This window comes from Rhamphochromis longiceps, linkage group LG11 (assembly GCF_057381845.1).
Source record: "Rhamphochromis longiceps isolate RC_006_pf linkage group LG11, R_longiceps_female_GT1.1, whole genome shotgun sequence".
In the NCBI taxonomy this organism is placed as follows: domain Eukaryota; kingdom Metazoa; phylum Chordata; class Actinopteri; order Cichliformes; family Cichlidae; genus Rhamphochromis; species Rhamphochromis longiceps.
In genome coordinates, this window is record NC_140567.1 from 10,362,004 (window position 1) to 10,385,256 (window position 23,253).

The window sequence follows — 23,253 nt, forward strand, 5'->3', positions numbered from 1 at the left end:
ATTGCACAGACGCAGACATAATCAGAAGCTTTGCAGGAAATTAGAACTTCACAGCTTTAAACCACCAGCGGCCTCAGCACAGAATCCAATTTACTTTGTCATGTGACACCGAGCCTCAGCTCGCACACAGCTAGCTCACAGTCATTTGCGGCAGAGGAGCTGTGCCTGTTATTTTGTGCTGTGTGGTCCTGCGTTGGGTAAGTTATGGTAACAAAAATATTCTGTTTGTTTTGTCATCCTCTTCCTGTCAAAGTGTTTCTTTTGTTAGAGCTAGCATTTTAAAACTGCAGCATGTTTACATGATGTGATGGTTGTGAGAACAAAATGCCAGGAATGTTACATATTTAAATTTATTGTATTTTTACTGCATCCCTGTTGTTTTGTGTGTGTGAGAAAACAGCACAGAAGGACTCAAAAGCCATGGTGCCATCATTGTGTTGTGGTCTGACAACCACCAACACCCAAAAATACTCCACCAAGGCGCGCGCACACACACACACACACACACACACACACACACACACACACACACACACACACACACACACACACGAACGAGGGAGATTTTCCCACCACAAACCACAACCATTCAATGGGAGGAGGAGGAGGACAAGCAGTGAGATGAATTACAGAGACGGAAATATCTAACTCATGGCAACTTCAGACTGCTGAAACAACTTCTGCTGGCAATGGGGAAATAACATCAACATGCAACTCTGCGTTCAGCTGCAGAGATTCCAGCTTTGGGATACAGTTACACACACGCACACACACACTAGATATTACAACAGGAGGAAAGGGGAGAAGTTGCAAGATGCAAATATCTCAGCAACTCTGTGTTTTGTGTGCAACCAAAGGGCTGCCAGCAGTGCCCAGATCTTACATCCTTTACCAGTAACGTTGCTTCTCACACTCTGAAGTATTTATTTACAGATGGACAATCACTAAAATCGGCCACCAGGACACTCTGGGACTGAGTGCAAAACCCTTCCATTAATATCCAGTTTGTGAGAATATGCTGACCCCACATTGCTGACTTTACCCTCAACAGGTCACTTCCTGTCCCTGAATCAGTCAGTTGAAAAGAAAACAAACACACGCCGCAGCAGTGAGTCTGACCATAACACGGACGTCCGTCAACATTCGTCTTCATCAGACATCCTCCGTGGTTAAAAACACAAACACTTCAGGAAAATAACTTCCCATTCATAAAGTGGCGGGGACAGCAAATTGGACAAGATTTGGACAGTGAAAGTTTAGAAAGAAAGAAACAGAGACAGTTCAACTCGCACCTGTAGGAATGTTTGTGAGTTATTGTCCTGATGTGAATGGGTATAACTAATTAATGAGAAACAAGAAGAAGGAACTTACCGGTGGCTGGAGTCCACTGTCTTCTCTGTCCAGACTACCTCTTGAACTTCTCGTGTCGGGTTTCTAAGCAATCACAAACAATCAAACATTACATCTCCATTTACCAAATCCATATACATATACTTCGATTTGCAGTAGGGATTTTTTCAAATAATCCAAATGTTTCACAAAAAAAAGATAGACTTCATGGATAAATGATGAAGCTGTGGCAGAAAAAAAAAAGCACAACTGTCCAAACACAAAACCTCCTATGAAGACTGGAACGCAGGATACACAAAGGTGTAGTGTCCAAAAGGCTTTTTTGGATCCTCCACACAAAGTTAACTTAAGAAAAATGTTTCTATTGGTGCTGCCATGCAAACCGAAATAAAACCACACACAAAACAACCACAAAGTCCCACTCATTGCCCTCTCTGACACACACATATCCACTCATACCAGCTTTCCAAGACAGGACTTGAAGACCAGCATCGCCGCAGAGTTCATCAAAGAAGCCTGATGTGTGAACCGTTCGTGTGAGGCGTTTAGTCTCTGCTGTTATCTCGGGATCTTTCCAGTATCTCGCACTGTACCCTCTGTTACTGTCTGGTTTTCTCTGTAACCTTGTCAGTGCTGCAAGTTTCATCCAGAGAAGACTTCAGATTCAACTCCAGCTTCCTGCCTCCACCACTCTTATGTCTGACGGTGACGCACAGAGAGAGGGAAGGAGAGGAGGAGGGAAGAAGCACGCTGCCAACAAGCTGTCAGTATGCGAGCGTGTCTACCCTTCTTTCCCAAAACCTCCTGCCTTTCTCCTCCCTTTCTTTCCCACCCCTTTCTAGTCCCTCGCTCAAGTGACAGTCTTATAAAAACCAGGCAGCCTATAAGAAACACCCCCCACCCACCCCTACACACACACTTTATACCTCCCCATCTTTTCAGTAATCTCGCGTGTTGTCATTTAGTGGTTGTGGGTCAAAGACAGACTGTTGACTGGGCTGTCAGATTCTGTAAGCCTATCATTAGCCTGGAATTTGCACAGGCCACACCTGCCTACAAACTCACTCTCTCTTACATGCACGCACACAAACACGCACTATAAAAGTCTTAAGCAAAAAAGAAAAACTCCAACAAAAAAACCCAGACAGTTCCTTAATTCTGTGTTCATGGTATTAAGGAGGAATGTAAGTTGATGAAATACTGCACAGTAACTGTTTAACAGGTCATTGTAAAACTCTTTTGAAGACGACAGTCATTTTCATAACCACATAGGAACTAGACTTTTGGAGGCATCCTAACTGATTCTTTCTCTAACCAGCACTGACTGCAGCACATCAGAGCAGGGTCACTGTAATAGCAGCCTTAAGGTTTCTAGCTCAAAGACGCCGCAGCAGACAACTCAAACTGCAGTGCTGTTAAAAAAAAAAATATAATCAGCTTGACACCACTGACACCTTCACCTCAAACTTCAAATGTCTGTGGCTGAATTCAGACTGCAGAGAAAAGGGTTTCAACTCTGCTTTTCCCCCTTTTGCTCTTATGCGACTCTTAGTGAACTTTTTTTTATTACAATGTGAACAACACAAATCACATTTGACATCTAATATTCTCACGTAGCAGATTTTCATTTTTCCCACTTCTGTGTGTGGTTGTAAATCATATACAGGTCAGATTTTTCAGGAGTGTGACCACGTCACAGCGAAATCGAATACAGCTCATTTCCCATCACAGCTACGAGACTTCAGTAACTTCAAGGCAATATCAAACACGCTTCTGCACTTCTTAATGAGCATTTCCATTAAATTCCTTTCAGTATCTGGTGGCATTTTCTCACTTTGCAGCATTTTATTTGTCTTCGTGTTGCATACGTGCTAGGAAATTAGCGAGAATGGTTTCCTGTTGGTTTGATTCGCTTGTGTTTTCTTAAGTTGCAATGCACTGAGCTCTCAGGACCACGGTAAAAACACACATTTAAGTGCAATAGTGTTTTCAAATCAAATAATTTAAGAGCTTAAGTATATTTATGTGTGTTGACACAATGATAAACTTTTTAAAAAATGAGTCCAAACTAAGTGATTACACTTTCTGAATACGGAATTACGACAGCATGCAAAAAGACGGCAACTAAACAAGACATCTTTTCCTTACAGTGAGCACTGACACAATGCACCATACACAACCTCTCAGAAAAGCACAAAATAAATCCAACAAGAACACGTCAAACTTCCTTAAATGTAGCTGCTTTTCCTTTATTGCTGCAAAGAGGCATGTTCAGGGCTGCACAAATGCGCTAGTCTTTAGACATTTTTGTTTACCCCACACAGCTGCTTAAATCTAGCCAACCATACAGAAGCAAGACAAAGTAAATCTCAATTAAATGCACTGTGACAGCATCCGTAGTGTGCATGTGTCAGTTGTGCATGGGTGTGCTTTACCAGCAGCCTTTCCTCCTGCTCCAGCCACCTCTGATCCTCCTCCATCTGCTGCTGTTGTATGATCAGCTGTTCCTCCATTAACAGGCACTGCTGGCCTACACACTGCTGCATGTCTACTGCCCTGTCCTACACACACACATACACACACATCCACACACACAAACGTGCAACAGAAAGTCAAGCATAGCATAACAGACATGCACACCAGCACGGGGACACACAGCCAGACATGGAGATGAACACACATATACACCAGACTGATGAGAGGCTGAACTGAGGTGGTGGACGCAAATACTAAAAACAACTGAGGTGTCAGGGGGGTGTTTCTGTGAAAAAAAACTGGTGTGGAAACTGGAAAACTTTTGCAACCCATTAAAAAAAACAACAACAGTGTGACTGGTGTGTAACTGCCTCCACAGAAGAAACAATATGTTTGTCACACTTGAAAAGATGATTCGTGGCCACTAGTAGAGTTTCAGGTTGTCTAGGTAACCTTTTAATGTATTTATTAGCCTGTCAGGTGTTAATCAATGGTATCCTGTCCTCTCAGTGATTTCCACTTCAATTGCTTTTTTATTTTGGGACTCGCTTTACACTGAAAGCAGAGTTTTCTTGAAGTTGCTGAATTTGAATGCCTTTCTATGACCTCTGGTCACATGACTGCGTTTCACTTATTGTATACATGTAGCGTAACAGCCAGTGACCACAACCAACAAACAGCACAAAACTCACATCACAGCTTAAAATGCTTCTTTCCCTCAGCTATGAGATCACTGAACTCTCAAGGGGATAATTAGATGAATTTTTCTATGACTGTTGATTTTTGGACAAATGTCCTTGTTATTCTATTTGTTTATTATATAGGTTTTTTTGTTTTTTGACATCATAGTTTGCTAATTTGTGCCTGCGTCACATCTTAGTTGAGTTTGCAACTAAATTTCCCTTTTTGTGTATTAATAAAGTTGTCTGAGTCTGATTTCAGAGTGAGTGAGTGAGTGAGTGAGTGAGTGTGTGTGTGTGTGTGTGCGCGCATGTCTATAAGAGTGAAATTAGAGTCCTACCTCCATCATAGAGCCCCACAGCGCCATATCCTGTCCGTGAGGCTGGGGAAGGAGCTGTGCGTGTGAATGGGTGTGGACATGGTGGCGGGGGTGTGTGTGTGCGTGGTGGGTGTCCAGCATTGCCGCCTGAGGTGGGTACAAGGCGCTAGGCACAGAGGGGAGTGTGTGAGGGCCTGGATAGCCTGCCATCTGAAACCGAAGTGAAGACATGGACAGAGACACAAGGTTGTCCTTAATGTTTTGATTCTGAAAAATCTCAAGACGTTGATGCAATTATAGCAAGTACACATGCAGTGACAGAGCTGTTGAGTTCGTCTACATACCTGATAGTGTCCAGGATGCTGGGGACTGGGGTAAAAACCTTCACTTGAGCGAGGACTGGGATAGCCAGGTCTACTTGGCTACAGAGGCGGAAAATGAGAAAAAAAGGAAGAGAAAGACAGAAAGAAAGATCAAGGAAAGGTATTTTGAGATACAGAAAGACAGGTGGGAAAAGCAAAGGTGCAGTTATAACACTTTATATTTGTAACAATTATATTTTCTCCAAAGAAATGTTAGAAGACACTTCATTCAGACAATCAACACACAAACCCCCCCAGGAGCTGTTTGTGTGGCTGGGTTAGCTGTCAATCAAAACAGGGAACACCCACTGGACTGCAAGTACAGCAAGCTGTTAGTCGAACGACTACAAACCACGACACCCATGGAGAACTGCTAGACAACTATGAGACAATCTGCTGCTCACATGTTAGATGTGATGCAGGTGAGTTACATGTTCACCAAGACCTCTCTTTCAAGCACGCTTATGAACTATAAAAGCAAAAGGAGTTTAAAATATTCCCAATAAGCAGAACAATCATCTGCTCTGTGTTGTTGGCCAGAGGAGCAAAGTTTAGTAGAGATCAGCAGCTCTCTAACACAGGATACTCTTCCTCTCACTTGTAGTTTCAGCTAAAAACAGAAGTGCTTGGTGAACCCACGGTGTTGTTTCCTCTGCTGCTGGTTGATGCACAGTTGATGAACTGTTTTCTGGACACATTTTTTTCTTAATGATTTGAACTTCTCTAACACATTGAGCTCGTTTCCAGCACGGCAGTGTTGTAACCTCTACCTTCCACAGTCTCTCATAGTAGCTTTCTCTGGACCACACCTCCGACAGCAAGACGAGAGACAACGACACATGAAGAGGGAGGCAGAATGCAAAGAAAGGCAAAGTGGGATAATAAGGAGACAAGGAAAGAAAATAAAAATGGGAAAAATAAACAGAAAGGGAGGGGGAGAAAGGACAAAGAGAAGCAGACAAGACAAAGACACTGAAGACGAGACAAAAACTGGCTTCAAATGTTCAGACACAGTCAGGGCAAACGATGGAAACGTTCAGCCTGTTTGTGGACAGGCTCACACATGGAAGGGTTTACATGAACAAAACTATATCTTGGAAGGTTAATTTTCCTTTGGCAGTCAATCCACAGGGAGGGGGGTTTCCCTGGGAATACCCAAGATAAAAATAGGAAGATAAACACACAGGGACAGACAGATGGGAAATTAATCACACCGGCTAATAAAGCCAAACATTGGCTAATATCTGCAAAGCTTTGGGTGAATAACTGAATTTCATCATTAATAACCAAATAAAGAAAGGATTTTGGATTAACTGCACCACCTAATGTAAAAACATAATAGTTACAGGAGTTTAGACCATTTGAGAAACAAATAAGCTGATGCACTTCTGACGTTCATGCAGGTTCTGACCATTGCATCCATGTGCAACCAGCTAAGAGGTTTCTATGACCTTGCTCGAAGAGTTGCTTTGAATTGAAAAGGTTTATGTACATGAGCAGGAAATGCCTTCATAAACACCATAAACTTTTTTTGGTGTTTGAGGTAATTGTTACTACACAAAACTGCAATAGGCGCATGCGGATTTGGTTTGTTCTGTAAAATGGTGCTTGATATGCCTAGAAGCAATTTATCTTAATTTTTCAAACTACCTTTAGCATTTACAGGATACAGCACTTAGCGTTTATATGAGATATTCAACTCAAGCAGCATCAAATAAAGCACATAGAGTTAAAAGCTCATAGTGGGCCACCACCATGGTACAATCCAAATCTGTTCATCATGTTAGTGTTTGTGAGCCTGTCCCTCTGAAAGTGCTGAGGTGAGATTTGGTCAGGCCCATAAGTATTTGGACAGTGACACAATTTCTAATATGTGTCATAAACATTTACAGGAATATTTTGTTAAATCCCTTGAATTAAAACTGGATTTGAAATCAACTGTGTTCCAAAAATGTACAGATCGAGCACTCTTAGTGGAGTGTTCGGCTAGTGCGCCTTTCGTGCTATTTACCAAATTTATATGCACTCTTTTCATCTCAGCTCCGTATGATAGCCTGAAAACATTTTTGCTGCTCTTCTCTTTATTTTCTTTAATCTAAATGAAACAAAAAAGGAGAAGGGGGGATAGATGTGGTTGAAATGAAAGATTTTTTGGTTTGAGATGCTGCTGATGTACGGTTCAGAGGTTCTGAAATCCAGTTACTACACCTTTGAACAGAGTGTGTCATTTAAAAATACAATTTCTGCACAGCACAGTTTGGAAAAACAGTAAGTGGAATTTTTATTTATTTATTTTTGAATCAATTCAATAATTTTGAGAGACATGCATTGTTACAAGTGTGACGCCATGGCAAAGCTCCACAAGAAAGGAGTGATTAAAGCTTTTCTCAGTGTAGTGATTCACACATTACCTAATAAACAAAAGTTCCCCAGTTCGATCTCAGGAGGACATATAATCATGTCCAATAACAGGAGCTGATCCTGGTTGTGGTGAGGATTGAACTTTTCAGCAAAGAGCCAAACAGGCCAATGTGAAAGCTTGTTCCTCGCTGATTTCTCACCTTTAGAGAAATTGTAGCCATATATATTTATTTTACAAGAAGCCATACACTTCAAGACAGAAAATATGTGAATGGTGTTTGTGTGCTGCCATGAGACTGACCTTTTACCCTGAAAACAGGATTACCTAGAGCTTGTGTGTACTACTACTACTACTGGCTGCCACCCATAACCTGGTTCAAGGTGACAGAGTGTACACATGTGACACACGCAGGCCTTTTACCCTCATCTGGTATTTATAGTTACGGTCTTCACATGTTCATCTAAACACTAGTAGAAACTTTGAATATCTTTTCTGCATAGATCTCACTTGAAAAAGATCTCAGTGAGACAACCTGATTTAATAATATTATGCAATAAAGGAATGTGATATAGTACAATGCATAAGCAGGTCCATATGCTTAGAGGGTATTTAATCACAGTGTGTTACTGTGTTACATTTGCCTCTGGACCTCACCAAAACTGATCAGATATTTGTGTTTTTTGATTTAACATGCACTCCACAGAAGTGTCATGTTTGTTCGATTAGTCAGTGTTAGCCCACTGGATTAAGGATTCGTTGAAGGCATTCCTGAGCAAGCCAGAAATAGGGTGCATTAATCCGAGGACACGTCAAAACTATGCCCGACAGACGCAAACACAAATATATGTGGCCGCATTCAATCACAGAGTGCAGAGGACGTTTCAACGGCCTGTCCTGCGAGAACAAAGCATGCAAGCAGTCTTAGCATAAACCCATGGAAAAAACTCCCTCCTGCACAGTAATTATGATAATGGTCTAAAGATTAGAGTTTTACTTCTCAGTGGAGAGTATTAAAAAATGCTGCAACTCTCATCCCACTTTATGTTGAAAATGGAATTTAGATTGTGAAAATCAATGTTCACATAAAATAATGTTAAAAAAAGTAACTATTTACTTATGTTGAGCTACCGAACATGCATCACTAATGGGACTGTTGCAGCGTTTTTCTTTTTCTTTTTTTAAATACGTGCACTCACATTTGTTCCTGTTAGTAGAAAAGCTTTAGTGTAGTTTAGCAGCACACCACCTGCCTTCAATGGTGTAGACTTGGGTCTTTCAGAGCAGAGGATGGAAAAAGGTACGTGGGTAGTTATGGGGAGGTTATGCATTTGGCTGGATGGGTGAAGGTGGGTAGAGGACAGATTACAGGCAGATGCTACTGTGTGTGGGGCAAGAGGGGGGAGCGGGGACTTCTCACATGACTGCACAGCAGGATGGCAGGTCTGGGCGTCAGAGTGCAGTTGGAGTGGAGTACTGCGATTAGTCTGACGGTGGGTATGAGAGCTGCTGTTTCTGTGCAACTGCAGGGTCTTAAGATCAAAATTTGACTCGGGCTGGATGCTATGGAGGGTGTGGGGACAAACATCTGACGTGCTGAAGGGCAGAGAGTTAAAGTTGGGACTGGACTGTGAAAGGAAAGGAGAGAAATGCCGGGGATGGAAGTGGGTGTTGTTTGACTTTGAATGGGAGGAAGGGAGCAGGTGGCTGTTAGTAGGTGGATTTGTCTTTCGTGGGCAGCTGCTGCTGGACAGGCTGTCCAAATGTGTGTGAAGTGGAAAAAAGACATTAGTTTGTTCTTGAACCAACAGGGAGGAGTAAGATTTGAATTCACTATTTAACTCTGGGTTGCAGGGAGACAAAGAGCTGCTGTAATAACTGCTGTTTTGAGGGGGTGACTCAGGCTGAGGGCTGGGAGAAGAGGAAAAATGCTGCAGACGTTTTAGAGATGATAAGTTGAGAGGATAAGTGGGAAGGTGAGGATGAGGGTTCCCAGTGCAGAGGGAAAGCTGCGAGGCAAAGCACTGTTTTTGATGGCAGTGAAGATGAGAAGGAGCAGAAACACAATCCATACTGAAGGTGGGCTGCAGGGAGGGACGACGGCTGGGCTGCAAACAGAAACACAAAGGTAGAGGAGGGACATGTCGAAATAAAAGTGTCACAGTGTGACAGCCGGGAAGAGATAAAGCATAGACAGAGATGTACACAACTGTATCCTAAGTCATGCAGCAAATAAGCTTACAGATTGTACTCAAACCAATCCTAAAAAGTTGATTGTGTTCATCTGGACGTAGCGTTTTCAGTAGCAGAAACATTTTATTGCTCATCCAACTGACTTCTTCACTTCACTACGTCCAGATGAACAAAATAAACTTTTTAAGATTCCCTTACCTGAATGATTGAGCATGCATCAAGATTCCCAAACCAACAGCTTCAATTCATTATGTTGCCAATGAACCAGCTGTTTACTGGCAAACAAAACCTGACCCTAACCCTTTAAAAAAAACATATCTCCATCTCATGAACTTCTGCTCGAGACATCTGGCTTTCATTGCAGTCGAAGGAAGCAGTTAAATCAGATGCTAACAGCAGGGTAGCATAAGGCCGTAAGTGAGGATAAAGCAACCAGCAGCTGAGGCAACAAGCTGTGAGGAGTAATGGTAGCAGTTGGGGGCTGGGTTTATGGATTAGCAAACAGAACAGTTAAAGAATTGTGCATTTGTGAGAAAAAATAAGAGACAAGTCTGGTTTTCAGATTGGATGATGACAAAGTAAAAGGAAAAGAAGAAAGAAAAAAGTTTTCTCTTCTTGCTCTTGTCTTGTGTAACAGGGTTTGGTTGTGGTCACGCATTTGCACAGTCATCACAATCATCACAGTGAAAAAGCATAATAGGAAACTCTGGCATCACTGAAATACAAACGGCGATTTGAATGCAGAAAGAAAAATCAAAAATCAAAGACTATATCAAGTTAATCCATTCCTTCCTTTTCAGTGTTAGCATTTTTACAAGGAGGGACGTGGTCACACACACACAGACACACACACAGACACACACGGCACTCCTTGAAAAGTCTGTATGAAAGAGCTTAAATCTTTTTGTTTTGACTTCTGCTATGACTCGTCTGACTGCATCACAAGGGTGCAAACTGACAAGTCATCATGTGAAAAGTGTTAACATAAACTTGCTGATTTCTCCTCTTTAGACTTAACAGTGCTTAACACTTAGATATTTGGGTAATACAACAAGTTGGAAACAAACCTATCACAAATCCAAAAGAAAGAATACTAAAAGTCTGTAATTGTGGCTATAAAGCACTCAGTGTTTGCAATGATCAGGGTGTCAACAGCACAGAAAACACCACTGTGCACTCGTACGAACACAAACGCACAGACACACAAACACATGTGGTGTGGTAGTGTCTTACTTTTGGTGGTGCTTCATCAGACCCTCCAGAATCCCACGAAACAGTGACCTGTCTCCTCATCTCCATCCTGTTTCTCTCCTTCTGCTGGACCTTCTCTTCCTCTAATATTGTGCTAAAAGAAAGAAAAACAAACAGCAGGGTACTTGCATACACTCATACTCGATGCATAAGCACATATGTAAATAGGCAGGGGTGACTCTGTCACAAATATGATAACAAACACTTGAGCCTGTTTATTAGAATGCAGTCCCGTGTTACAGAGGTCCCTGGTATTTAACTGTGAATAATGATGATGTCCATCCACGTGCAGCATCCAGAGGCACGTAAATGAAACAGTTACTCCCACTGCTGCAGAAAAAAGGCTTTTGCATTCAGTGTAGAAATTTTATCTCCGCTCATATAAACGCATGCTCTTAGACTAACACACAATTCCCACTTTTTAGGGTCTTTCCCCACTGGCGATTCTTTACAAGCATGCTGCTGGCTTAAGTGGTTTTCTGCCTCCCCCTGTAAATATGAAAACTTGCTGTGAACCCCATTTAAAAGGCACACACTGTCCTCAGTATTAGTTTTATTACACTGTGCTGTGTACCCACTAAAAGTCATGCATTCCTCGCACTCTGTTTGTACAAACTCTCCAAGCAAAAACTACTTAAGTGAGAGTAAAATCAAATATCATTTTGTTATGAAATGCCCTACTGCTGCTTCTTTATGCCTCCACAGTTTATCCCACATAAATCACTCTCATGGGGCAGCTACTCTAACGCAACAAATTGAATTTATTAGAACTTTTGCCTAATAAAAATCATCACCGTCTCTCAATTTTCAGTCTTTGTCAGTTCTTTGCTGGCCAACTGTGCCAGCTCGCTAAAGCACTTAATCATTGACTCGCATTGCTTAAGAATGGACTGAATCACTCACAGTTTAAGAAACATCCCACGCCCCAAACCCAACATTTTTAGGTCTAGCGTAGCCAAAGATACCACATTGAATTTAAGCGATAAAATTACTGACCCGTTTCCTGGGAAAGCAGCAGTTAGATGAAGCCAAGCCCCGAATCCCAGAGGGAGAGCAGATGGTTTACTCTTTTTACAAAACAGAAAACTGAACTTCTATTGAACAATCCAGCACAGCACCCTCTCCGCACCGCCACGTGCTCTTTCTGCTCGCCTTGCCTCAACAAGGGCAGGCGCTATTTCTAGCAGCATCGTTACGCTGTTCCTGTTCTGTTGTCTCGTCGATTGTTTGCGTGTCCTTGCACCTGCCCGAGTCAGTCTCCAGTCTGCTCTGCTTTTCCATCACACTCGAGATCCCTCTGACACACTCAAACACGGCGTAAACATAGACTTGTGTGAACCGACAGTCAGCAGCTTGATTATTGAGCTTTAAAACCCATTATTAATTACAATTATCTAAACTTACAGTAGAGGCAATCCTTACTTTACTCAGCTAAAGACCTCAGATAAAGTTAAATCCTTTAGCACCAGTTTTTCAGCAGTACCTTTTACTTCATAATAATAAACAGTAGTAATCCCAGCATGAACAAATACAGATACAACACACACAATTACTTTGCTAAAACTAAACAAAACAACCTAACTGTTCGCGATTGATTTCCCAGTCTTTCTCTGATTATATATTTAATGTGTGTGCTTTCTTTTTTAATGTAAGCAGTCAGCAAATGAATCTGCCAGTCTTGCTTAGCAGTTGAACAGTAAATGACATCGCATACATGCAACAGCAATACCATCAACACCTGGCAACATCAACACAGACCGTCTCCTACCCCCACCTGCACTGCACCACCTGGAATAACAAGGCCTCCTCAGTTTATTTACGCAGGCCCTGCGGACTACATATTCTTAGGGTTTCGAGCAACACATTGCTCTTAATCTCACATACTCTAGTTCTCACCTGAGAGCTCCCAGTATGACCACGACTGAAGATTATCAGGATACTAACATACATATGGCATCATGATGACTTGATGAGTGTGAGACTTTGCTCAGTAAAGTCTATAGTCCATATTTAAATCCTCCATCAAAAAGGAGTCACTGCTATCACAGCATATTTATGCTTTTGTGAACGAGCCAAGTTCTCTAAAAAACAAAATACTGGCAATAAGCCTTCAGACTGAAACTCTGAAGACAAAAATGTCAAAGAGCATCAAAGAGGAACGCCAGAAGAACAACTCTGGTCAAAGGGATACTAATACAAGCTCCTCTAACAGCTGATTATATGCTAAATGAAAAGAGTTCTTCAAAGCCTGACATCACAACACTTAGAAAAGTCAAATGAGATAGAAGTGCAAAGAGATCAGACAATACTCTACCTTAGGGGGAAAAAAAAGTGTCCGCCCGAGCACCTAGGAAGAATTAAAGCAGCCCCTAGATGGGTGATGGCCCGACAGCAGTCAGCACTAATACTTTACTGAAGGTCACCGTGAACTGCAGAGGATATTAGCATCACTAGAATCACAATGCCTACTTCTTCATATGGGATTGCATAAACCTGCTCTGTTGCAGCTCAGATACGTTTCGCTGCTGGGATAACGCGATCTGATCTTCGTAGGCTAGCTTTGACCGTGAGGAGTGCAGCGTTGCAGTAACTCTGCTCGGCTTTTTCCATTCTTCTTTAATTCTATCTGTCTTCTCTCTCCCTCACTCTCTCTCTCTCTCCCTCTGTTCTTTGGTAAGCTGTGGCTCATGGCAGCTGCACACTGTGTAAACACACACACACGCGCACGCACACACACAGACACACACACACACTAGTAGTAGCTGAGAGTTGCATATTTGGCAGCAGGGACCTATAATTGATATTATGATATAAAAGCCAGCCAGACTGAAAGTAAACCAAATCGTATAACCTTATATGGCTCCACTTTCTCCTATTAATAGCCAGTGACCACGTCGAACATGGTCAATATTGACTTGGTAACCAAGACACTGGCTGAGGCCCACCGAGGGCTCCTTCGCTCTCAGCCATCCCAATTTGAATAAATGCACTTAATTTTGCCCGCTTAGCAGCCACACTGCACATGCACTTTTCCACACTATGTTCTCACCCTGTTAAAACATACAACCGCAAACATATGGAAGCATGTGTCAAAGTAACGAGCGGATTTCTGCGACATGAAGGCCTCCAACTTGCTCTGAGCCAAAAGGAGGAGATGGTAAAAAAAAAAGCATAAGTCAAGGGGGGGGGGGGTGCTGGAAAAGGTGGTAAAGGGAGCCTAACAGAAGCAGAATTACAGGAGAAGCAGGAGAGCTGACACTGAGAAAAGTGGAGGTGGAATGTGAGGTGTGAGTCATGCTGGTTTTAAGCAAAACTCATAAAACCACAGGAGTTAAATATGCGCCCTCATTTTCCTGTTTCTGTGTAAGAGAGTAAAAAAAGGTTAAGGTAGAGAGAGAATGTGCACGCTGAAGGAAACAATGATGGCATCTTGTTCCGCTGCTGCTGCATGCTCCACATGTTTCACACAGTAAGAATGTGACTTAAAATGTATAAGGTACACAAACTAAGTGCAATATGTTTTGTCAGGAGGGATTCAGTCAGTTGTGGAAGCTTAGCTGTCATGAAGAGTTCATGAAATGACTAAGGAGGGCCTGTCTAGACTAAATAACTGATAGCAGCGCTTGCAGACTCCTTTCATAGCTCTCTTAAAGACTAATTTCCTGTAGACTATATGCAAAGGACAAAAATAAAGGCGAAACAATGTTGACAAATTAACCTGAACTCTATCTGCAGCATGTTCTATTGTTAAGTGACACCTGGAGAACCAATGTCACGATTACGAGAAACAATGAGGATATTACTTCAATGAATATGTATACCAAGCATCGTCTTTATAGATTTTAGAGGTTCAGACTGCACTCTAATAAAAGTTTCATATCAGTCTTCCTAATCTCATAATCCATTTCTTTCATTTCCCATAAGGGGCAATGCTGAAACATCGCTTCCAAAAAACTGCAGGTCTGTTCATGCCAAAAGATTATGAACTGTTGAGTAATGACGGGTGGGTAAAGCATTGTCCTTACTAGCCTCTACCTAACCCCACTGTGTAGCACAATGAAAGAAAATATTCATAGTATATGTGGTAATAGAAGAGTCAGATTAAACTAAAGCTCCTGATCTGCTACACAACGCCGAGCAAGAGGTCTTAAAAAGTGCTGTAAAGCATGAACATACTGTAGCTTAAATAAATAATTTCAACTTGTTTGTGTGGCTGTTTTTCTGCATGTGATGGCTTATAAATTCAGTCTCTTTCTTTGACTGTACCTGAAGATGATGACAGCTGACATGGTGACCAGATTATAGGCACACCCCTCTACCTGAGACTGTGCAACTGTAATGTCTTGATAAATGATAAATGGTGAATATATTCGAGCCTTCCCATTAATAAGAGACACACTAGTCTGGGGCTCGGACTCGGGGAATTTTAAAATTACCAGCAGTGATGTCTGGTACTGCCTTATCTGATCGCAACACGCCCGGGATTTCGCGGAAAATGCGATCTATCCTTGCAAAACCATCTCCAGGCAAAATCTAGTAATGAAGCCGTGATGTATCATCTAACAAGGAAAGGCATGACTGAAGTTGCTTACTTGTCTCTGTCAACATCACAACTCTGTTACCATGGCAGCCATAAAGTCATCAGCCCAAACAGAATGCAAAGTGCACCCTGCTTCATACCTGAACAGGTTTGTGTTACATCCTGAGCAGTAAAGGACCCTTTTGTGTGCACTCAGTTAGGCTGTGAAGACTATTAATATTGTCAGTTGGATATCCTCTCACTGGTAAAAAATAAAATAAAATAAAATAAAAATAGGTATCTGAAAATATGTAAACAGTATACTTTGTAACATATCAAGAGAAGTTGTAATACTTGCTAATACTAGCATTATCCTTAGTGCTGATTAGTTGCAGAAGCTGTCTGTGCATATATATAAACTCAGGGAAGGAGGACCATGGAGGCTCCCTCACTTTCATCAGCACCAGTATTATCATTCCGTTGCTTGTATGGGTTTACAGCTGGATCGTTTCATCCTCTTTGAGCCATGGATTTAGGGACTCTGACAGGTGGTCAAAATGACCTGCTCAAGATCAAACTGAGCATCAGAATAAGGAGGAAAGTTGATATGTAGGATCTTTTACTGACTTGTTGATGCCAGAGGTCAGAGGAGAATTGCCAGACACTTTGAGCTGAAAGGAAGGCAAACCTAACTCAAATAGGCACTCGTTACAACAAAAGCACAATATGTTGATGGGCTACAGCAGCAGAAGACCAGACTGGGACTTATGTTAGCAATTCACACAGGCTCACCAAAATCGGACAATAGAAGATTGAAAAATGTCACCTGGTCTGATGAATCTTGACTTCTGCCAACATTTGGATGGCAGGATCAGAATCTGCCGTAAACAACATGAAATCATGGATCCCTCCTTGTATCTATAGAGGCAACTCACTGTCAACTATATATATTCAACTTTGTGCAATGTACTGGAAGTTATTTGCACATATTAGAGCCATTTCATTATATTTTATTACTTTGTAACAGATTGTAATATGTCATTACTGTCTCTGGGATTTATAAAGTATTGTGATTCAGGCTGACTGTGATGTAATGATGTAATGTTGGGGCAGGGATAGCTCAGCAGGTAAAGTGGTCGCCCCATGATCGGAAGGTCGGCGGTTCGAATCCACTTAACGGCTACCCTGAGGTACCCCTGAGCAAGGTACCGTCCCTACACACTGCTCCCTGGGCGCCTGCTTAGTGGGCTGCCCACTGCTTCACTGAGTGAATGGGTCAAATGCAGAGAAAAACAAGTAATTTCCCCATGGGGATCAATAAAGTATCCATTATTATTATTATTATTATTATTATTATTATTATTATTAATAGTGTGGGGAAGTTTTCTTGGCACACTTTGAGCCCCCTTGGTACCAATTGAGAAATTGTTGCCCATGTTGATCAAGATCAAGACAGTTTTGAAGCCAAACCAGCAGTACAGCATACCTAATGAAATGCCAGTGAGTGTGTGCTGGAATACAAATGTTACCTATAAAACTAGTCTACGAGACCTACAAACTTGTTTAAACAAGCCAGAAAAGAAATACCTAAGCTTGAATGAACAAAGAATCTTTCTTGGCACCCACAGACATTTTCACAAGTCAGACTGTCTGTGGTTAATATTTCATTTTGGTCTGATGTTAAGTCATCAAGAAAAACAGAAAACTACAAGACCACAGTATGTTTCAGACTTTCAAAAGTGCATCTACAGCGTTTCCTCGTTTGTCCCACTGCTAGTGACACTGCCGTGATTACAACAGACTGAGAGTGACACCTGCTGTCAAGCAAGTGTAAAAATACTGACGGCCCCAGTGGTGGTCCTCAGCCTCCTAGAAGGTGCAGCTATGGTAATCAAAGGTGCGTCTTGAGTTATAGCATTCAATAGATTCTCAGAAAACTTGACCTCTGATCTTGAGGTCACTGAGTTTTAAACGTTTCTAAAAATTTTAATAGATACACCTGTGGTATCAATTTGCAGAAAGTAGAACAGAAAAACATCCACTGGATTTCACAACACATTTTCACCTATAAATGACATAAAAGTACTTTTACCTTTTCAATGTATTCAGATTACCTATTGTTATTTTTTTATAAATCCAGATGGCAATTGGCAATTTAAATGTACATAAAGGTTCTCTTTCTAATACGATAATGTAACAACTAAGTAAAATAAATGTGCCACTGCAGTCATTCTTCAGATTTCTTCACCAATATCATTTAAACCAAAGCTTACTAAAAAGGACGTGGATGGTACACATGAAGTTGGGTAAAAAATACTGACGGATCTGAAATACAAATATTTGTGCTTCTTTGGATTCTGACCCTATATACATGCATCCTGCCAGCTCACGTGCTGTAGGTGCCACCCTTTTTGTACAGCTGAGTCTACTCTAATAAGTACTACTCTAGTAAGAGTATTTAAGGCTAGAAAAAGGGGATCTGTAGAGCCGCAGAGCATTTTTGTTTCGCAGCTAGTGAGCTGTGTGTGGTGGCTGCTTACTCCTGCTCTGTGGGCAAGTGTGTGTGTTTTGGTGATTTAACCTTTTTGACTTTTCTGATTATTGACCAATTCCTGGGTTTGTTTGTTTGTTTTAACCTTTTTTTAAAGGTGACAGCAACTTGTCTGTTTCTTTCAGTTTAATTAGGAACAAAAATATTAATAAAACCTTTTAATTTAAGAATTCTGACTCCACATCTCCTTTTGTTTTTTTTTTAACCCGACACCTTTTGTGACTTTTTAACAAATGGAATATAACATGTTATCAGCATAACACCACGCCATCTTCAGACTTATTTACATCTGTCAGAAGTGGTGCCAGTGGTAAACCTGCATGCTGTTGGGCTCTGAGCACAGGTCCTGCTAAAGGACATTGAGCCCTCATGATACCATAACGGAGTCCAATCCTTTCATTCTGATTCAGATGGTCTGTTTAGGATTAGCCTGCTCAAGGTCATTGTAAGGTTCTGCTCCTCCTGTTCCTCCATGCATAAAGGAGCAGATACCGGTCCTGCTGCTGACGGTCCTGTAACAACCTCCCTCCTGGTATCTGCTCTAGATTTGAGACTGTGCTCAGAGACAAACCTTCTCAGAATGACACATATGGATGTGCCATGTCGCTAGAGCCGGACTACCTGTAACCTGAATGGTCTGTGGCCACCGCCACAGACCGTTTTGTTTTTGTTATCTCGATCTCTGAAGTTTAACTGACTATGTCATTGTCTTCATGACTGTTTCACTCATTTCTTTAGGGTTTAATTGAGACGTGTCTATAAAGTAATGATGGTTTAAGGTTCCTGCAGCATAGTTCATTCAAGCATTCAAACAAAAAAATCAATTTGCAGAAAATCCACACTCAAAGTGCCTCACACACAGTCACACACAGTCTCTCAGATCACACGCCACTGACCTCAGCTGTGTTTTAAGTTCATTAAAGCGTGGCCTCTTGCTGGGATCGTACGACCAACACTTTGTCATCAAGCTGTAGAGAGTAGGAGGACACTGAGGGGGCATAGCCAGTCGCTCGCCATTCTCTATCCTGCCTATGACATCGTTGTTCTTCACACCCTGGAAAGGCTTGATGCCATACATCAGAATCTCCCACATGCAGACACCTAAAGAAAGACAAATAACGTGAGTGAGAATGAGACAGCTACAGCCTACAGGGGTCGTAAAGCAAAGACACAAAGCAAGGGTAAAACAGAAGCAGACTGGAGCGGGACAAAACTGAAGCAGCACAGACTTAAAACATACCAAACATCCAGACATCACTGGCTGTAGTAAATCTTCTGAAGTTGATGGATTCTGGAGCCATCCATTTAATAGGCAATTTACCTTTAGATGCTGAAAAACAGAAATGAAGAAAACTGTGTCACACTTCACTGATCAGGTCTGCTGTGAATAATAATGGAGCTTCTCTCTGCCGGATCACAAAGAAAGTAAGACAAAGGTGGCGATGCTTTTTTACATACCTTTATAATAAGAGCTATCCTCCATGTATCGCGACAGCCCGAAGTCTCCCAGCTTCACACAGTCGACCGTTGATACCAGCACGTTCCGCGCTGCGATGTCTCTGGAGACGTCAAAAAGGAATTAGAGGAAGAGAAAAACACACTGATATAATTTTTTCTATTCAAATTCAGTGGTCGCATTCATATCTAACATGCGTTTTCTTTTTTGACAGAACAACAGTGTTTCAGTCCAGTAGGTGACAACGCCACCTACTGGAATTATATTTATTTAGTAATTATGAATATTTTGCTATATTATTTCTGTATGGCTCTTTCCTACCTGTGTACAAATCGTTTGCTCTCTAGATACGCCAACGCTGTGCTGAGCTGGTAAGAGTACAAGATGAGAGTAGCCAGATCCAGACTGTATTTCCTCACCTGAAGAAACGACCGAAGCTGTGTAGAAAAACACAGGGAGATACTATATAAATAAAGCTGAAACGAAACACAATGAGAAAACAAACCAGAAAGCATATACATGAGTTAATGTATAACACCCATAATATTTAACCCTGGGGAATGTGAGGAAATAACTGACAGAAAAGTGTTTATCATCTGATCTGTTCTTAAACAAACACACAACAGGGTTACAGGTCACGTCTCAAAAACTCTGATCTAATTTATAGTTTCCAGTTTTTAAACAAATATAGAAAACAGCAGGGCTCACATACCACATGCACAGGGATGTAACTGTGCTTTACACAGATGCAACTTATACATATTCTTATTAGTGTCATACCTCTCCAAATGTACAGAGCTCCATGATGATCCAGACTGGATTCTCAGTGATGACTCCCATCAGCTTCACTATGTGAGGATGATCAAACTGACGCATGGTCACTGTAAGAAACACAAGAGGGAGGAGTCAAACAATTCCCCAAAAAGAAACCTTTTTTAAAAACTATTTAGAGGGTACTATGATTTTACTGCTATGAGGTTAGCATCTTACGTGCTTCTTGGAGAAATTTTTCCCTGACACTGTCTGATGTTGAGTTTTTGCACGTCTTCACTGCCACAGACAGAGCTGGGTTCTCCTGCAGGAAACGCATCCAAACAAGCAAAATCAGCATCATTTCAACACCAACACGCACCATATTCACTGTCTGCTCCACAGAAGTCACAATCAAACTCTAAACAGTTTGCAGTTTTCACTAAAGGGCCTTTAAAATAAATACTGTTACCTATTAAATTTGTTCTACAAGACCATCCCTTTATGCTTCTCTGGTACAAATGCTTTGACTGTGCTATGTGTCGTTACTGTGATATGACTGAATCAGTTTAGCCTCTCTTGAAAGTGAGTGTGCAGAGAGAGCGCGAGAGAGCAAAGACAACAAACGTACCGGGCTGATGTAAATTCCTTGGTGGACGTCTCCGAACTGACCCTCGCCTATGCAGCGTCCCAACTCGATACGATCCCGCTGAATCTCATAGTCCCGCGCTGGATGCACAAAATAAACACGAACACACACACAGATGAAAATGAACAGAGTAAGCCTTCAGATCAAAACATACACACTGGGCTTGCATTAACCAAGCTTGTCAGAGCACTTTATAGTATTTTTACAGCCTGTCTAAACAATCTGTAGGTTAAACAGCTTAAATACGCATGTTTGAGGTTAGTTTCAGACCGCACCATGGAAATAAATTGAATTCTGTCAGATGCAATATTTCAAAAATCTGACCTACTCTGACAAGCTTGAATTTATAAACAAGCTCACCATCAACAGCATGCAACAAGAGCATCAGCAAACCACAGCCAGACATGCCATGTAACACAGACAAACAGGAGCCAATTACAATGAGCATGAATTTCTATGTTGATTCAAATGTAATATGGATAAAGTCAGGTGGTATATGGTGAAAACTCTCAAAAGGCTCACAGGCCAACAGAAAACCTGTTGCTTTTGCTCGGGACGCAGATCACTGGAACTGTAGCAGCTCAATATTCTTTGTGTTTTCTGTCCAAAGTGGTTGGTAAAAATGAGTTTTTTTAATCTTTTGTTTTAGGTTGGTCTGTGAGATGCAGGCTGTTGAAAGCTGACGTTTGCTCATGACACTGCTGACCTGACTTTGTCCATGTAATAAGCTTATGAATAAAGCACACGTGAAGCCATAAAGGTCACTTTACTGTATTCTCTGCACTTTTATGACAATCATGGCTGTTCAAGCACATGGGCGACTTTTAGAGACAAAAGTTTCTGGGCAGTAAAACGTAGCAGCGATGACCTCAATGTGGAAACAGGCTGCATGAAAAAGGGAACCCTAATTATTGCTTTTGCTCTGTTCTCTGTCTCTAAATGTCACCCGTGTGGCTGACGCTTTCAAAAGTCCAGTGTTAAATAATGCAGTAAGACTATCCTGTTTGTTAGTAGTCTGGGTTTAAAATGTTCCAGCGTATAAATGTATGCATCTATTTAAAGCCGTCCCTCTCACTGCACTTACTCCTCCAGGCAAAAATTGCAATAAGGAGGATGCTCTGAATCAACTTGCCTGGTTACAAAAATATTTCTGAACGCCTGCCATGTTTCTGTTACTCTGAGCAGTGAATAGTGTTTTAACAGCGGTTGACTGTTTATATTATTATTGATTTTTCTGCAGAGTAACCTAAGCTCATTCTCAATTTGTTCCACCTTTTAAACACAGACAAAAACAAGATCCAAGTCCATTTGGGTTGTCTCACTTCTGAAGCTACCACCAGTTTAGCAGAAAGTCACAGCACATCACACATGAGCAGAGGGGTGTTTGGTGGTGGGGGGAGGAGGAGGGGGGTCAAATCAACAGGGTAGAGGTACAGACAGAAACTTTTTTTTTTTCAGTCACAAGCAAATGTAAAAGGGTCACAACAACCACCAAGTCAAAGTGCCATCACAGTACAACCAGAGTTATGGTACTTTTTCAATCATTACCTTGGTCTAGTCCATAGTATTCTGGGAAAATGGGTTAGTGATAAGAGACAGAAATAGCTAGCTGTGAGTACAGAGAGCCACATGTTGTTACTGGAGTCTCTACTAATTAGGTCAGTGTTACTTCAACAGCTGCAGCGAGTGTGAGTGTAACAGTGATGCTGATGGATTAGAGCTACTGTAAGTCAGAAACAGTGTTATCACATTAAATAACTAATAGGTAAGACAAATAGATAAAAACCTTCCACTGTATAACTGCTGCAGTGATTCATATGTTTTGGTGGTCGACAGGTTATTTAACTCTATTTAACCTTAACTGAGTAGCTTTTAATGTCTTAAGAAACCATATCAGAAAAAAACATCCCGGGGTCTTTAAAAAGCTGTTACTCAGTTTCAGGGTCAAGCTCCTTGCCTGCTTCAAGCAGATTATTAAAACTACTAAAACTGGGTTAAGAACTGTTCAACGGATTAAAACCTGGAAGGACAGCTGTGAAACATCACCAGAGGAATGTGGTCAGGAGAAAAAAAAATCTTGAATATGATGTTTAAAAGTGAAAGTAAGAGCATTTCCACACGCACAATGTGAAGAGAACTCAAGGGACCAGTGGTAGTGACTTGCCAGTGAAGCTAATTTGAAAAAAGGCTTCAGTTTGGTGGAGAGCACAAAGACTGGACTCTGGAGTAATGAAAAAAGGTCATGTGATCTAATAAGTCCAGGTTTACCCTGTTCCAGAGTGACGGGTGCATCAAGGTAAAAAGAGAGGCAGATGAAGTGATCCATCAATCACGTCAT

The 23,253-nt window shown here is 41.5% G+C and overlaps 2 protein-coding genes across 7 annotated transcripts in view; one reads left to right on the top strand and one right to left on the bottom strand.

The window, feature by feature from the left end:
- Positions 1-23,253, top strand: part of LOC146658581 (protein tyrosine phosphatase type IVA 3) — a 164,806-nt gene that overhangs the window by 78,746 nt on the left and 62,807 nt on the right. The window lies entirely within an intron of this gene.
- The window catches only part of LOC146658589 (focal adhesion kinase 1-like), a 64,070-nt gene that overhangs the window by 7,240 nt on the left and 33,577 nt on the right, over positions 1-23,253 (bottom strand). For 4 of the 6 annotated variants that reach the window (XM_085422260.1, XM_085422259.1, XM_085422257.1 and 1 more), the window contains 13 exons: positions 20,898-20,995; positions 20,507-20,591; positions 20,297-20,397; positions 19,838-19,953; positions 19,519-19,619; positions 19,301-19,390; positions 18,957-19,161; positions 10,973-11,084; positions 8,800-9,654; positions 5,170-5,247; positions 4,847-5,035; positions 3,786-3,911; positions 1,372-1,434 (listed from right to left, as the gene is read on the bottom strand). In XM_085422260.1, coding sequence (XP_085278386.1) covers positions 1,372-1,434; positions 3,786-3,911; positions 4,847-5,035; positions 5,170-5,247; positions 8,800-9,654; positions 10,973-11,084; positions 18,957-19,161; positions 19,301-19,390; positions 19,519-19,619; positions 19,838-19,953; positions 20,297-20,397; positions 20,507-20,591; positions 20,898-20,995 — 2,219 coding nt within the window. The remainder of the gene's footprint in view (positions 1-1,371; positions 1,435-3,785; positions 3,912-4,846; positions 5,036-5,169; positions 5,248-8,799; positions 9,655-10,972; positions 11,085-18,956; positions 19,162-19,300; positions 19,391-19,518; positions 19,620-19,837; positions 19,954-20,296; positions 20,398-20,506; positions 20,592-20,897; positions 20,996-23,253) is intronic. The other 2 variants (XM_085422261.1, XM_085422262.1) reach the window with 2 other exon arrangements.